The sequence below is a fragment of the Pseudophryne corroboree genome, chromosome 10, assembly GCF_028390025.1.
Source record: "Pseudophryne corroboree isolate aPseCor3 chromosome 10, aPseCor3.hap2, whole genome shotgun sequence".
Classification (NCBI taxonomy): domain Eukaryota; kingdom Metazoa; phylum Chordata; class Amphibia; order Anura; family Myobatrachidae; genus Pseudophryne; species Pseudophryne corroboree.
In genome coordinates this window covers 225,208,498-225,225,866 of record NC_086453.1, presented here as the reverse complement: position 1 = coordinate 225,225,866, position 17,369 = coordinate 225,208,498, and the positions used below count along the sequence as shown (strand labels likewise).

The following is a 17,369-nucleotide window of genomic DNA, read 5'->3' as shown; positions in this document are numbered from 1 at the left end:
AATGCAGAATACCTAATAGAGTTTGGTGAGAAAATACACCAAGGTAAATATGGAATCAACCAATTGGTAGTATTGGAGGTACTGCTTGTTACAGTTCCCAGTAGCACATATCCACGTATGGATTGTAAAGACAGATTGTGCGTTTAAAATTGCAGGTACAGTACAGGGGGTTCTTTGTCACACTGTAAGATTACAGGTCTCTGATAGAGACAGGAATATAACTCTCCATTTCGCAAGTGACATCAGAGTGTGATCCAATATAAATGAGATGGCTTTAATGTTTTTGTCACATGTAACTGCTTCGAAGACCAGCCACTGCCACGTGTGGTGCTGCGACACAGGCAGAGAGGTTTACTCTCTGTGAAGAAGGTGTTAATTCTACACTCCTGGACTACATCATTTTATAATGGGGGGGAAGAAAAAAAAAATACAGAAAGACACAAAAGAAACTGATCTATCAAAGCCGTTTCCATGGCAACAACTTAATATTTCGGCCCTCTTCAGCTGCGGCGAATTATATAAAATGACAAGATCTTCCCTTTGAAAAAATGCTTGTTGCTATGGAAACACTGTGCTCATTGAGGTAAACACGCGCTGGACAGAGCGGAGCTGAGGAAGTGAAATGGCAGCAGCAGCAGGAGGAGGAGAAAATGTGCAGACCCTTACATTATATACAACCCCAACAGCCTCCTCCTCTTATAATATGAAGCACGATACATAGGACTTCTCTACTTAAAACTACTTATTCCTATTGAAAGGTTTTTATTAAATAAAAATATGCATATTCCATAGTGGCTAAGAAGTGGTCGGGTTTATGTACCAGCAGAATATTTACAATGTGATGTATATCTGGCTTACTGAGAAGCTGCTGCAATGACAGTAGTTGTGGACCAGCACAAAGGCACCTATACATACGTACGACATTATTTGCATTACAACACCAACACTTTGCACCTTATTTAGTAAGGACTAGAACATCCCGTATCACAAAAGAAATAAGATATTTATAAAGAAAAACACAAATGAACAAGCAATGGAGGTAACACAGAAAAGCTTATTTAATCACAAAATATGCCAAATGAGGAACACAGACAGTCATGTATAAGATATGAAAAGTATAAGTCCACCTATCTGTCACAGGTGTGGAAGAACTATTGCTCTGCTCAGCATGCATTACTGTAGTACATGTGAAGGCCCATACACAATGGGCGATTCTGAGCTCAATGTAGCTCACTTTTGGCATTTTGAGCTACTTTGAGCTCAAACTTGGCCAGTGTGTATAGGCGGGCGATGAGCACAGATGCGCTCTCCCGCATTATTGCTGGACGCCGCAGCTATCGAGTGAACCACTTTCCACAGTCTCCTACTGTGGAAAGTGGTTCACCCCTGTGAACAATGCTGGGCCGCGGTGAAAATCGCTCAGTGTATGCACCTCGAGTCAGATAACAATGCACCTTGAGTCAGACTCCTAAATAGCCACTAACCTGCAGTAAGAGACACACCTGTGTTACTTCACTACAACAAATGTGCACCTATGTGCAGTGACCCACCAACAGGCCAGGTTTTAATTCTATCCCTACCTAAGTAGAGTTAAACGTAATGTAACAGATGCACAGAGGAAACCCAAAGTATTGTTAGGAAACCCTGAGTAATCCATAACCACAACGCCAAGTGTATTCAACACTACAAAGAAGCAAAACACAAGAAACATGACAGAAGTGACAAAGATTCGTCGATACAGAAGAGATTAAAAAGATGCATGTTTTAAAAGGCTATTTTATTGGCAAACCTATACTCATAACATCTAGAGAAAAGCTCACCCCATATAAGAGTAACATTCTGCCCATTTTCACAATATTTTGGCTTATTTTTCTATAGGTTTTAGCATCATTTAAATTTGGTTAGCCATAGCAGGGGCAAGTAGGCCTTGATGTTTTACATATACTGCAAGCATTTCGTTTTCATCACCAGTTAGAAATTAAATATCTACTGAATAAAAAATAAAAATACAAGTTGATCAAATACAAAAATGCAAATGTGTATAAATTCCTATAAACGGACCAGCGTTTTCTTCATGTAACTCTTTCTCCTTGTAACCTGCTGTCCTATCCAGTCAGCTATTTTAGGCTCAGAGAGACACCCTGCAATAGGGTTACAGACAGGAGGTTCAGTGGGCATAATGAAAGCATCCTATACCATGATTAAGGGGTCTATTTACTAAGTCCTGGATGGAGATAAAGTACCAACCAATCAGCTCCTAACTGCTATGTCACAGGCTGTGTTTGAAAAATGACAGTTAGGAGCTGATTGGCTGGTACTTTATCTCCAGCGACTATCTCCACCAAGGCTTAGTAAATAGACCCCTAAAGCTTTTTCTCTTTTAGCATCTTTATAAACTTATTTTCAGACAGATGTACCCGGGGATTGTGAATACCGGGATTGTGACTTGTACAGAATTTAACCACAGTTTATAAATCCTGATTATTCAGCATCTTGTTTCATTTACTTGTGAAGGATTTAATTAAACCTGTGTTAAATTACAACATATAAATATTACACACTCAAAAATATTTTAAAGATAAACAGATTTATTTTTCAAACTTTCAGATAATGTGCAGATTTTATAAATACCGTAAACCAAGAAATAGTTCATTGCAGGACGGACACTTGAAAACTTTGCAAAATCATTTTCATGTCACAAATTTATTGTAAAATAAAACCTCCAGTCTATATATAATTTACAGGCATTCAAAAAAACAGTGCACAAACCATGGAACCTGGCAAAGTTCACTCAAACCTTTAACTCATTATTGTGAAGATTTATTGAGGGCTTATAAATAAAATGCAAATTAGGAAATATTATAGCATTCGGGAAGTTTAAGACTCCTGAATCTTAACTTTCAGGAGGAAGCCACAATGAACAGACCAGGTTTTCTGTAAACACACAACGCCGTAAGTAATATACAGTTTTATCAATCTAATGTTGATGCAATGTATACGCAATCATATTAAGCTCCAACTAACCCATAAGGAATTGAGAAGGGGGAGGCACAGAAAATAATTATATGTAATATAAAGTCACTTTAAACCCGACAGTATAAAAAGAAGGGTAACAAATGTATGTATATGTAGATGTGATAAATGTGCAGGATGCAGGTAAAGCAGTGTGATGCAGGGGTATACTTCCAGCACATTATCACCTCACATCATTAGCCCTGGGGAAGTAGACTTCTCAATCAAGGCACAAACGTCCCACCCACAGCTGTAAGCAGCCAATCACCGGCCGGCTCCAACCCTCCCGAAAACATTCTCTAAACAGCCACTGCAGGCCCAAAACATGCAACCTGGGAGCCACGGCGCTGCCCTGCAGGGTCCCGGCGCTCTCCGTCTCACACTGACAGCGGCAGCAGGAGGACGGGCGCAGAGCACAGCGCGCTGCACACAGGTAACAGCAGCACGGCTCTGCAGTGACATGCAATATTAACGAGACAAGGGCAGGAAGAGAGTCCACGGGAAAGCTCTCACAGGCTTGCAGCAAGCAGCAGTGCGGGAGGCCGGGGATGTCAGGTTCCTACCTGCAGGGACTGAACAGGTCATCCATCACTAGCACAGACGCTGCTGGCTCTGCCTGGATCCCTCAGCCTGCAGCTCCTGCTCTAAACTCTGCCCCTCTTCTTACTCTAACTACTCAAAATGGTGGCACATGCAGTCAGAGACCTCAGAGAGCTTTCACTGAGCTTGTGCTATGACCTCAGCCTCCACGCACAGCGCTGCAAACTTCCCCCCCTCCGACTGCAGGCACTGAGCATGTGCTGTGACCCCCTCCTGCTTCTTTCTGGTCCACTCCCCCACACCCCCCTCTCGCCCCCACTCCCCCCTCTCGCCCCCACTCCTCCGCCTCCTCCTCTCCCGTCTTAGCCACAGATCTTCCTACAACGCAATCAATCTCAGCCCTACTGTTTCCGTAAATACAGCAGAGTACACACAGCAGCGGCAGCAGCAGCCAGTGCCCGCACCGCTCCCCTGCATACACAGAGCGAGGGGGCCCCAGCGAGGGGATCTCCTAGTGACGGCGCCACTGACAGATGTACACACAGTACATACCCCATGCCAAGCGCACACAAATCTGTAACATGTCCTAGCAATGGGAAGTTAATGTGCAGCCGTACGCCTGCAGCTGTGTGCACAAGTAACATACAGCACACAGATATACGGTTCTCACTACAAGTCCCCTAGACTCCGTCCGTGCAGCTCCTATACATGGGTACCCTGAGGTAATACAGCTATCCTAGCATATGTCCTGCCACTCTGAGTCTTGTGGAACTACAAGTCAAAGCAATCCATTCACCGTTACAATAAAGAGCTATAAGTAGTACCAGGTACACAGCAATGGTATTTGGAATACATATAAAGCCACGTATATTATCTACTGTACAATATGAGTATACTTCATGCAGAAGAAATAGAACAGCACAGAGTATACAATGGACATGAGGACTGTCTGACAAGCCATAACGTTGAAGCTGCCCATGTTAGACATGGAGACCCCCCTGTGCCTGTTTGGAGAGATACTCCCATAGTACTGTGTGATTTACCAGGGAAACCCCGCTAATTACCATATTATTATTATTATTATTATTATTATTATAGCACAAACAGAAGAAATACAGATGTTTATTCCAAGTTGTGAGGTTACAAAGTCTTCTCACGACATGTGAATGTGTTTCCTTTATAGTAATACATATTTATAGTACATTATTTACCATTTTAAAATGGTTACATGTAGGTTACACAAAACATTTTCAAAATTAGCCTCTGTTATAGTTTACCTAGAAGTATTAATCAAATACACATTTCGTTGGCTGGTGTACAGGTGGTGCCATACAAGACTGCACTGTTGAGTTTGCCAACAACTGTATCACAATGCTTTCTGCTGCAATGGATAATAATGAATAATAGCTGCATACTGGCTATAACTGTGCGCTCCCAAAATCCGTGGCTTAGACTTTTTAAAGAAAAATCAAGCATAGTTTTTTTACTTCCATAATAAAATATAATGTGACCATGATTAAAGTTTCCCTGTTCAGAGTTGTGTGGTGGTGGATTGGCATCACATTTAGTAAATACACTATTCAAGGCATGGGGAGAAGAATTAGGGAAAATCTAAAATCTGTGGATGAAAATATGGTGCTGTACATGGAAGACGCACCAAGAAAATAAGAATTTACTCACGGGTAATTCTATTTCTCGTAGTCCGTAGTGGATGCTGGGTACTCCGTAAGGACCATGGGGTATAGACGGGCTCCGCAGGAGACTGGGCACTCTTAAAATAAGAATTTACTTACCGATAATTCTATTTCTCATAGTCCGTAGTGGATGCTGGGGACTCCGAAAGGACCATGGGGAATAGCGGCTCCGCAGGAGACTGGGCACAAAGTAAAAGCTTTAGGACTAGCTGGTGTGCACTGGCTCCTCCCCCTATGACCCTCCTCCAAGCCTCAGTTAGGATACTGTGCCCGGACGAGCGTACACAATAAGGAAGGATTTTGAATCCCGGGTAAGACTCATTACCAGCCACACCAATCACACCGTACAACTTGTGATCTGAACCCAGTTAACAGCATGATAACAGAAGGAGCCTCTGAAAAGATGGCTCACAACAACAATAACCCGATTTTTGTAACAATAACTATGTACAAGTAATGCAGACAATCCGCACTTGGGATGGGCGCCCAGCATCCACTACGGACTATGAGAAATAGAATTATCGGTAAGTAAATTCTTATTTTCTCTAAACGTCCTAGTGGATGCTGGGGACTCCGAAAGGACCATGGGGATTATACCAAAGCTCCCAAACGGGCGGGAGAGTGCGGATGACTCTGCAGCACCGAATGAGAGAACTCCAGGTCCTCCTCAGCCAGGGTATCAAATTTGTAGAATTTAGCAAACGTGTTTGCCCCTGACCAAGTAGCTGCTCGGCAAAGTTGTAAAGCCGAGACCCCTCGGGCAGCCGCCCAAGATGAGCCCACTTTCCGTGTGGAATGGGCTTTTACAGATTTTGGCTGTGGCAGGCCTGCCACAGAATGTGCAAGCTGAATTGTACTGCAAATCCAACGAGCAATCGTCTGCTTAGAAGCAGGAGCACCCAGCTTGTTGGGTGCATACAGGATAAACAGCGAGTCAGATTTTCTGACTCCAGCCGTCCTGGAAACATATATTTTCAGGGCCCTGACTACGTCCAGCAACTTGGAATCCTCCAAGTCCCTAGTAGCCGCAGGCACCACAATAGGTTGGTTTAAGTGAAATGCTGAAAACACCTTAGGGAGAAATTGAGGACGAGTCCTCAATTCCGCCCTGTCCGAATGGAAAATCAGATAAGGGCTTTTACAGGATAAAGCCGCCAATTCTGACACGCGCCTGGCCCAGGCCAGGGCCAACAGCATGACCACTTTCCATGTGAGATATTTTAACTCCACAGATTTAAGTGGTTCAAACCAATGTGACTTTTGGAATCCAAAAAAAAAAAACTTCATTGAGATCCCAAGTGCCACTGGAGGCACAAAAGGAGGCTGTATATGCAGTACCCCTTTTACAAACGTCTGAACTTCAGGGACTGAAGCTAGTTCTTTTTGGAAGAAAATTGACAGGGCCGAAATTTGAACCTTAATGGACCCCAATTTCAGGCCCATAGACACTCCTGTTTGCAGGAAATGTAGGAATCGACCCAGTCGAATTTCCACCGTCGGGCCTTACTGGCCTCGCACCACGCAACATATTTTCGCCAATTGCGGTGATAATGTTTTTGCGGTTACATCCTTCCTGGCTTTGATCAGGATAGGGATGACTTCATCCGGAATGCCCTTTTTCCTTCAGGATCCGGCGTTCAACCGCCATGCCGTCAAACGCAGCCGCGGTAAGTCTTGGAACAGACAGGGTCCTTGCTGGAGCAGGTCCCTTCTTAGAGGTAGAGGCCACGGATCCTCCGTGAGCATCTCTTGAAGTTCCGGTTACTAAGTCCTTCTTGGCCAATCCGGAGCCACGAATATAGTGCTTACTCCTCACCATCTTATCAATCTCAGTACCTTGGGTATGAGAGGCAGAGGAGGAAACACATACCCTGACTGGTACACCCACGGTGTTACCAGAGCGTCTACAGCTATTGCCTGAGGGTCCCTGGACCTGGCGCAATACCTGTCGAGTTTTTCCCAACGGTTTATAATCCTGTGGAAGACTTCTGGGTGAAGTCCCCACTCTCCCCGGGTGGAGGTCGTGCTGAGGAAGTCTGCTTCCCAGTTGTCCACTCCCGGAATGAATACTGCTGACAGTGCTATGTCATTGCCCTTCTGCTTCTTGTGCCACCCTGTCTGTTTACGTGGGTGACTGCCGTGATGTTGTCCGACTGGATCAACACCGGCTGTCCTTGAAGCAAAGGTCTTGCTAAGCTTAGAGCATTGTAAATGTCCCTTAGCTTCAGGATATTTATGTGAAGTGATGTCTCCAGGCTTGACCATAAGTCCTGGATATTCCTTCCCTGTGTGACTGCTCCCCAGCCTCGTAGGCTGGCATCCGTGGTTACCAGGACCCAGTCCTGAATGCCGAATCTGCGGCCCTCTAGAAGATGAGCACTCTGCAACCACCACAGGAGGGACACCCTTGTCCTTGGTGACAGGGTTATCCGCTGATGCATCTGAAGATGCGACCCGGACCATTTGTCCAGCAGGTCCCACTGGAAAGTTCTTGCGTGGAATCTGCCAAATGGGATTGCTTCGTAGGAAGCCCCCATTTTACCCAGAACCCTTGTGCATTGATGCACTGAGACTTGGCTCGGTTTGAGGAGGTTCCTGACTAGCTCGGATAACTCCCTGGCTTTCTCCTCCGGGAGAAACACCTTTTTCTGGACTGTGTCCAGGATCATCCCTAGGAACAGAAGACACGTCGACGGAACCAGCTGCGATTTTGGAATATTGAGAATCCAATCGTGCTGCCGCAACACTATCTGAGATAGTGCTACACCGACCTCCAACTGTTCCCTGGATCTTACCCTTATCAGGGAATCGTCCAAGTAAGGGATAACTAAAATTCCCTTCCTTCGAAGGAACATCATCATTTCGGCCATTACCTTGGTAAAGACCCGGGGTGCCGTGGACCATCCCTACGGCAGCGTCTGAACTGATAGTGACAGTTCTGTACCATAAACCTGAGGTACCCTTGGTGAGAAGGGTAAATTTTGACATGAAGGTAAGCATCCTTGATGTCCCGAGACATCATGTAGTCCCCTTCTTCCAGGTTCGCAATCACTGCTCTGAGTGACTCAATCTTGAATTTGAACCTCTGTATGTAAGTGTTCAAAGATTTTAGATTTTAGAATCGGTCTCACCGAGCCGTCTGGCTTCGGTACCACAATAGTGTGGAATAATACCCCGTTCCCTGTTGCAGGAGGGGTACCTTGATTATCACCTGCTGGGAATACAGCTTGTGAATGGCTTCCAAAACTGCCTCCCTGTCAGAGGGAGACGTCGGTAAAGTCGACTTTTGGAAACGGCGAGGGGGAGACGTCTCGAATTCCAATATGTACCCCTGAGATATTACCTGAAGGATCCAGGGGTCTACTTGCGAGTGAGCCCACTGCGCACTGAAATTCATTGAGAACGGGCCCCCACCGTGCCTAAGCTTGTAAAGCCCTAGCGTCATACTGAGGGCTTGGCAGAGGCTGGAAAGGGTTTCTGTTCCTGGGAACTGGCTGATCTCTGCAGCCTTTTTCCTCTCCCTCTGTCACGAGCAGAAAAGAGGAACCTTTTGTCCGCTTGCCAACAAAGGACTGCGCCTGATAATACGGCGTCTTATTTTGAGAGGCGACCTGGGGTACAAACGTGGATTTCCCAGCTGTTGCCGTGGCCACCAGGTCTAAAAGACCGACCCCAAATGTCCCCTTTCAAAGGCAATACTTCCAAATGACGTTTGGAATCCGCATCACCTGACCATTTTACTGGTAGAATTGGACAACGCACTTATACTTGATGCCAGTCGGCAATTATTCCGCTGTGCATCATGCATATATAGAAATGCATCTTTTAAATGCTCTATAGGCAATAATATACTATCCTTATCTAGGATATCAATATTTCCAGTCAGGGAATCCGACCATGCCAACCCAGCACTGCACCTCCAGGCTGAGGCGATTGCTGGTCGCAGTATAACACCAGTATGTGTGTAAATACCTTTTTTTGGATACCCTCCTGCTTTCTATCAGCAGGATCCTTAAGGGCGGCCATCTCATGAGAGGGTAGAGCCCTTGTTCTTACAAGCGTGTGAGCGCCTTATCCCCCCTAGGGGGTGTTTCCCAATGCATCCTAACCTCTGGCGGGAAAGGGTATGCAGCCAATACTTTTTAAGAAATTATTAATTGTTATCGGGGGGAAACCCACGCATCATCACACATTTTATTTCTCAGATTCAGGAAAACTACAGGTAGTTTTTCCCTCACCGAACATAATACCCCTTTTTTTTGGTGGTACTCGTATTATCAGAAATGTATAAAACATTTTCCATTGTCTCAATCATGTAACGTGTGGCCCTACTGGAAATCACGGTTGTCTCTTCACCGTCGACACAGGAGTCAGTATCCGTGTCGGCGTCTGTATCTGCCATCTGCCTGACGGCTTATGAGACGTCTGGACAGGCACAAGCTGAGTAGCCGGCTGTCTCATGTCAACCACTGTTTTTTTATATAGAGCTGACACTGTCACGTAATTTTCAACAGTACATCCACTCGGGTGTCGACCCCCTAGGGGGTGACATCACTGTTACAGACACTCTGCTCCGCCTCCACATCATTTTCCTCCTCATACATGTCGACACACACGTACCGACACCCAGCACACACACAGGGAATGCTCTGATAGAGGACAGGACCCACTTAGCCCTTTGGGGAGACAGAGGGAGAGTTTGCCAGCACACACCAGAGCGCTATATATGTATAGGGACAACCTTACAATAAGTGTCTATCCCTTATAGCTGCTTATATCTGTTATTTTGCCAAATAAGTGCCCCCCTCTCTTTTTTACCCTGTTTCTGTAGTTGCAGGATGCAGGGGAGATTCTGGGAGCCTTCCTACCAGCGGAGCTGTGTGGGAAAAATGGCGCTGTGTGCTGAGGAGATAGGCCCCGCCCCCTTCACGGCGGGCTCTTCTCCCGCTTTTTACTGGAAAACTGGCAGGGGTTAAATACATCCATATAGCCCAGGAGCTATATGTGATGTATTTTTCGCCAACTAAGGTAAATTCATTGCTTCCCAGGACGCCCCCCCCCCAGCGTCCTGCACCCTCAGTGACCGGAGTGTGAAGTGTGCTGAGAGCAATGGCGCACAGCTGCAGTGCTGTGCGCTACCTTATGAAGACAGGAAAGTCTTCTGCCGCCGATTTATGGACCTCTTCTTGCTTCAGCATCTGTAAGGGGGCCGGCGGCGCGGCTCCGGGACCCATCCATGGCTGGGCCTGTGATCGTCCCTCTGGAGCTAATGTCCAGTAGCCTAAGAAACCCAATCCACTCTGCACGCAGGTGAGTTCGTTTCTCTCCCCTAAGTCCCTCGATGCAGTGAGCCTGTTGCCAGCAGGTCTCACTGAAAATAAAAAACCTATTTAAACTTTTACTCTAAGCAGCTCAGGAGAGCCACCTAGATTGCACCCTTCTCGTTCGGGCACAAAATATAACTGAGGCTTGGAGGAGGGTCATAGGGGGAGGAGCCAGTGCACACCAGCTAGTCCTAAAGCTTTTACTTTGTGCCCAGTCTCCTGCGGAGCCGCTATTCCCCATGGTCCTTTCGGAGTCCCCAGCATCCACTAGGACGTTAGAGAAAAGAAAGATTAGGTACTATATCTGGTGTGCACTGGCTCCTCCCTCTATGCCCCTCCTCCAGACCTCAGTTAGGGAAACTGTGCCAAGAAGAGCTGACATTACTAGGAAAGGATTTGGAATCCAGGGTAAGACTCATACCAGCCACACCAATCACACCGTACAACTCGTGATAACTATACCCAGTTAACAGTATGAACAATAACTGAGCCTCTCTCAACAGATGGCTCATACAATAACCCTTTAGTTAAGCAATAACTATATACATGTATTGCAGAGAGTCCGCACTTGGGACGGGCTCCCAGCATCCACTACGGACTACGAGAAATAGAATTACCGGTGAGTAAATTCTTATTTTCTCTGACGTCCTAGTGGATGCTGGGTACTCCGTAAAAACCATGGGGATTATACCAAAGCTCCCAAACGGGCGGGAGAGTGCGGATGACTCTGCAGCACCGAATGAGCAAACTCAAGGTCCTCCTCAGCCAGGGTATCAAACTTGTAGAATTTTGCAAAAGTGTTTGAACCCGACCAAGTAGCAGCTCGGCAAAGTTGTAAAGCCGAGACCCCTCGGGCAGCCGCCCAAGAAGAGCCCACCTTCCTCGTGGAATGGGCTTTTACTGATTTAGGATGCGGCAGTCCAGCCGCAGAATGTGCAAGCTGAATCGTGCTACAGATCCAGCGAGCAATAGTCTGCTTTGAAGCAGGAGCACCCAGCTTGTTGGGTGCATGCAGGATAAATAGCGAGTCAGTTTTTCTGACTCTAGCTGTCCTGGAAACAAAGTTTCAGGTCCCGGACTACGTCCAGCAACTTGGAATCCTCCAAGTCCCTAGTAGCCGCAGGCACCACAATAGGTTGGTTCAAATGAAACGATGATACCACCTTAGGGAGAAATTGGGGACGAATCCTCCATTCTGCCCTTTCCATATGGAAGATCAGATATGGGCTTTTACATGACAAAGCCGCCAATTCTGACACACGCCTAGTCCAAGCTAAGGCCAAAAGCATGACCACTTTCCACGTGAGATATTTTAGCTCCACGGTCCTAAGTGGCTCAAACCAGTGGGATTTTAGGAATCCAACACACGTTAAGATCCCAAGGTGCCACTTGAGGCACAAAAGGGGCTGAATATGCAGCACCCCTGTAACAACGTCCGAACTTCAGGCAGTGAAGCCAGTTCTTTTTGAGAGAAAAAGGGATAGGGCCGAAATCTTGGCCTTTATGGATCCTAATTTTAGGCCCATAGTCACTCCTGACTGTAGGAAGTGCAGGAATCGACCCCCCTGGAATTCCTCTGTAGGGCCTTCCCGGCCACACACCAAGTAACCTATTTTCGCCATATACAGTGAAAAGGTCTTGCTGTCACGTCTTTCCTAGCCTTTATCAGCGTAGGAATAACTGCATCCGGAATGCCCTTTTCCGCTAGGATCCGGCGTTCAACCGCCATGCCGTCCAACGCAGCCGCGGTAAGTCTTGGATCAGACAGGGTCCCTGTTGCAACATGTCCTGACTGAGAGGCAGAGGCCATGGGTCCTCTGAGAGCATTTCTTGCAGTTCCGGGTACCGAGTCCTTCTTGGCCAATCCGGAGCAAAGAATATTGTTCACACTCCTCCGTTTATTACAATTCTCAGCCCTTGGGTCTGAGAGGAAGAGGAGGGAATATATAGACCGACTGGAACACCCACGGTGTTACTAGTGCGACCACAGCTATCGCCTGAGAGTCCCTTGACCCAGCGTAAAACCTTTTTTATCTTTTTATTGAGGTGGGACGCCATGTAGTCCACCTGAGGCAGTTTCCATCAATTTGCAAAACTGCGTGAAGACTTCCTGATGAAGTCACCACTTTCCCGGGTGGAGGTCGTGTCCACTCCCGGAATGAACACTGCTGACAGTGCGCTTACTTGATTCTCCACCCAGCGAAGAATTCTGGTGGCTTCTACCCTCGCCACCCTGCTCCTTGTGCCGCCCTGGCGGTTTACATGAGCCCCTGCGGTCTGACTGGATCAGAACTGGTTGGTCGCGAAGCAGGAATTCCGCGTTGTATATGGCCCTTAGTTCCAGGATATTGATGTGAAGGCAAGTCTGTTGGCTTGACCACAAACCTTGGAATTTTCTTCCCTGTGTAACTGCCCCCCACCCTCGGAGGCTTGCATCCGTGGTCACTAGGACCCAGTCCTGAATGCCGAATCTGCGGCCCTCGAGAAGGTGAGCACTCCGCAGCCACCACAGAAGAGACACCCTGGCCCTGGGGGATAGGGTGATTAACCGATGCATCTGAAGATGTGATCCGGACCACTTGTCCAGTAAGTTCCATTGTCCTTGCATGGAACCAGCCGAAGGGGATGGCCTCGTATGATGCCATCATCCTTCCCAGGACTCGAGTGCAGTGATGCACTGACACCGGTTTTGGTTTTCAATGGATTCCTGACCAGTGTCATGAGCTCCTGAGCTCTCTCTATCGGGAGATAAACCCTCTTCTGGTCTGTGTCTAGGATCATGCCTAGGCGAGGCAGATGAGCTGTAGGAAACAACTGCGACTTTGGAATATATAGAATCCAGTCGTGTTGCCGTTTCACTTCAAGAGAAGGTGATACGCTGTCCAGCAACTGCTCTCTTGATCTCGCTTTTATGAGGAGATCATCCAAGTATGTGATAATAGTGACACCTTGCTTCCGCAGGAGCACCATCATATCCGCCATTACCTTGGTGAAATTGGTAATGACAATCCCGTACCGCAATTCTGAGGTACGCCTGATGAGGTGGATAAATGGGGACACGAAGGTATGCATCCCTTATGTCCCGATTCATTTCAGACTTGCAATGACCGCTCTTAGCAATTCCATCTTGAACCTGAACCTTTTCAGGTATATGTTCAGGGATTTTAATACAATATGGGTCTAACCGAACCGTCTGGTTTCGGGATTATAACATGGTCGAATAATAACACCCTCTTGTTGAAGGAGGGGACCCTTGACCACCACCTGTTGAAGATACAATTTACGAATTGCAGTTAACACTGGCTCCCTCTCTTGGGGGGAAGCCCGCCGGGTCCTCGGTGAGGGGGCATCTTCTCACAGTCCAGCCTGTATCCCTGCGATACAATTTCTATTGCCCAGGGATCTAACAGGGAGTGAACCCACTTGTGGCTGAACTTACGAAGGCGTGTCCCCACCGGGCCTACCTCCGCCTGTGGAGCCCCAGCGATATGCGGTGGATTATTGTAGAGGACGCACCTCAGACTTTCTTGTTTCTTTATTCGAAAAGCTGCATTTAATAATGTTGTGCTTTCCTAGGCTGTGCAGGAATATAAGGCAAAATATCAGAATTACCAGCTATAGCTGTGGAGACCAGGCCCGAGAACCTTTCTCCACACAATCCTCAGCCTTCCATATGCCTCTTAAGTCGGCATCATCTGTCCAATGTATATTCTACAGGACACGTCAAGCAGAAATCGACATAGCTTTTGTCTCTAGGACCCAGTATACTCATGTCCCTTTGGGCATGCTTTATAATTATATATCTATCACTTAAGACAGCATATTAAAATATTTATATGCATACTAGGGTCTCAATCTCTGCTGATAAGGTACCTGTCCACGCTGCCACAGCGCTATAAACCCATGCCGACACAATCGCCGGTCTGGGTAGTATACTAGAATGTGCACACTATCTGCAGGATCCCTGAGAATAGCTAGTGCAAACAGGACACCCAAGGGGAAGATTCTCAACACATCCTGGCCCTAGTGGGGAAAGGATACAGTCTGAGAATTCTCTTGTGGGAAGCTGCCGTCTCTTGTCTGGAGATTCCCGCTCTTTCCTCATGAGAGGAGGGAAATTTACCTCAGCATTCTTCCCCCTAACATGTGTACTCTCGTGTCAGGGACAGATGAGTCATCAGTGATATGCAAATCATCTTTTATTCCAATAATCATATATCGAATATCTTTTAGCCCTCTTGGCTGTAACTTTGCATTATCGTAGTCGACAGTGGAGTTAAACTCCGTGTCGATACTTTGTTATTTTGGATAGTGAACATAGAGAGACTCTGAAGGACTCTGTGACATAGGGACAGACCAGGGTAGATTTCCTTTCTGTTCCCTAACCTTTTGTGCAATAATTTTACCTCAGCACTTGCACATATCCAAACAGGTGTCGGCGTTGTCGACGGAGACACCCTCCCACACACATATCCGCTCTATCACCTCCTTAGAGGAGCCTTTTACCTCAGACATGTCGACACACGCGTACCGACACACCACACACACAGGGGATGCTCTATTTGAAGACAGTTCCCCCACCAGGCCCTTTGGAGAGACAGAGAGTATGCCAGCACACACCACAGCGCTATATAATACATGGATGTACACTATACTGAGTGATTTTTCCCCTATAGCAGCTTATATACACAGTTTTGCGCCTAAATTTATGTGCCCCCCCTCTCTTTTTTTATCCTTTGTGTACCAGGATACTGCAGGGGAGAGCCTGGGGAGCTTCCTTCCAGCTGAGCTGTGAAGAGAAAATGGTGCCGGTGTGCTGAGGAAGAAAGCCCGGCCCCCTCAGCGGCGGGCTTCTGTCCTTTTATGTACTTTAATGGCGGGGGTTAATGCACATATACAGTTAATCAGACTGTATTATGTGCTTTTCGCCAAGTAAGGTAATCTAATTGCTGCCCAGGGCGCCCCCCAGCGCCCTGCACCCATCAGTGACCGGAGTGTGTGGTGTGCTAAGGGAGCAATGGCGCACAGCTGCAGTGCTGTGCGCTACCTTAATGAAGACCGGAGTCTTCAGCCGCCGATTTTCAACTTCTCTTCGTTCTTCTGGCTCTGCAAGGGGGACGGCGGCGCGGCTCCGGGACCGGACGACCGAGGACTGGGCCTGTGTTCGATCCCTCTGGAGCTAATGGTGTCCAGTAGCCTTAGAAGCCCAAGCTAGCTGTAAGCAGGTAGGTTCGCTTCTCTCCCCTCAGTCCCACGTAGCAGTGAGTCTGTTGCCAGCAGATCTCACTGAAAATAAAAAACCTAACAAATACTTTCTTTTCTAGGAAGCTCAGGAGAGCCCCTAGGGTGCATCCAGCTCTGGCCGGGCACAGATACTAACTGAGGTCTGGAGGAGGGGCATAGAGGGAGGAGCCAGTGCACACCAGATATAGTACCTAATCTTTCTTTTAAGAGTGCCCAGTCTCCTGCGGAACCCGTCTATACCCCATGGTCCTTACGGAGTACCCAGCATCCACTAGGACGTCAGAGAAATGTCTTACAGAAATCTAAAAATTGTTATTTTTTCTCTCATAAAAACTGGAAAGAGAAACTAAACTGACCTAAAATGTAACTTTTGATTTTCACTGAACCCTTCTACCCATGCCTTTAATCGGGTGGTATCGACAGTCACATGACCTCCTCCACCATCCCGACGGCTCACTATCCCGATGGTCGGCATGCCGACCAACTGGGACTATTTCCACTCGTGGGTGTCCACGACACCCATAGAGTGGGAATAGAACCCGTGGCGATCGCAGGTCGCCACAGAGTCCGCAAGGGGCTTGCTGCACTCCCCCCTCCCCGCCGGGATCCCGGCGTCGGTATGCTGCCGGGATTCCAGCGTCGGTAAGCTGACCACCGGTCAGCCGTACTACACCCCTTTAATCATAGAATGACTAAATGTGCTGGAATTCCCCTTATTAGATAGAGCAACAGACAACTCTCAATAGGGAAACTCTATGGCCACATTGTACTTAAACATAACAAATCTCTTCACTTGTAGAAAAAAAATATCTCCCAACTCAATGCCTCCGCTGCGCTCAAGCTCTGCATCTCTCACCCATACCCGTTACCTGCTCCCATTCCCACTTCCAGGACTTTTGTCTGGACACACACACTGTTAAATCCCCACTCTTATACAATAATACCGCATTCACATCGCAAATGCCGGATCCTACCCGGTAAGACAAACGTGTACTTACCGGGTGGGATCCGGCATTTGCGCTCCTCTGCTGGCTTTCCGACCCGGCAATATACCGGGTCGGTTGCCATAGCAGCGGAGGGAGCAGCAGCAGCAGGGGTGGAGGCGGCGCCGGGAGATGAGCTCATCTCCTGCGCCGCCTATGCTGTGAATGGGAGCCGATTCGCATCGGTACGGCTCCCATTCACACTGCACCTGACCCGGTATTCAACCCGGTAATAACCCTTCTTTTTTACCGGGTTGAATTACCGGGTCAGGCGACCCGCTAATTCACAATTGATCCTTTCACATCGCACACGGACCCGTTTCGACACGGCAATATGCCGTGTCGGTACCGGGTTTTCAGTGCGATGTGAAAGGGGTATAAGACTCATCTGTGCTTCAAACGTTATATGGTAACTCACTGCTTTAGATCATACATTTTCAGGTGTTCTAGTTCTATAACCAAACAACCCTATCTGACCCTAGATCCACATGATGTGTGGCTGGAATACTCGAACCAGTATTTTTTTTTTACCCTTTCTGCAGCAATATGTAATGCTTAACTTCATGTATAAA

General features: G+C 47.3%; 1 protein-coding gene across 12 annotated transcripts in view; it reads right to left on the bottom strand.

Annotated features, from left to right (window-relative positions):
- RERE (arginine-glutamic acid dipeptide repeats) overlaps positions 1 to 17,369 on the bottom strand; it is a 719,262-nt gene that overhangs the window by 158,684 nt on the left and 543,209 nt on the right. Inside the window, exon 1 of one of the 12 annotated variants that reach the window (XM_063943118.1) lies at positions 3,576 to 3,781. The exons of 10 other annotated variants lie outside the window; for them this stretch is intronic. In XM_063943118.1, coding sequence (XP_063799188.1) covers positions 3,576 to 3,601 — 26 coding nt within the window. In that variant the 5' untranslated portion in view covers positions 3,602 to 3,781. Of the gene's footprint in view, positions 1 to 2,061; positions 2,081 to 3,575; positions 3,782 to 17,369 lie in introns of those variants that run through there. One more of the 12 variants, XM_063943119.1, reaches the window with a different exon arrangement.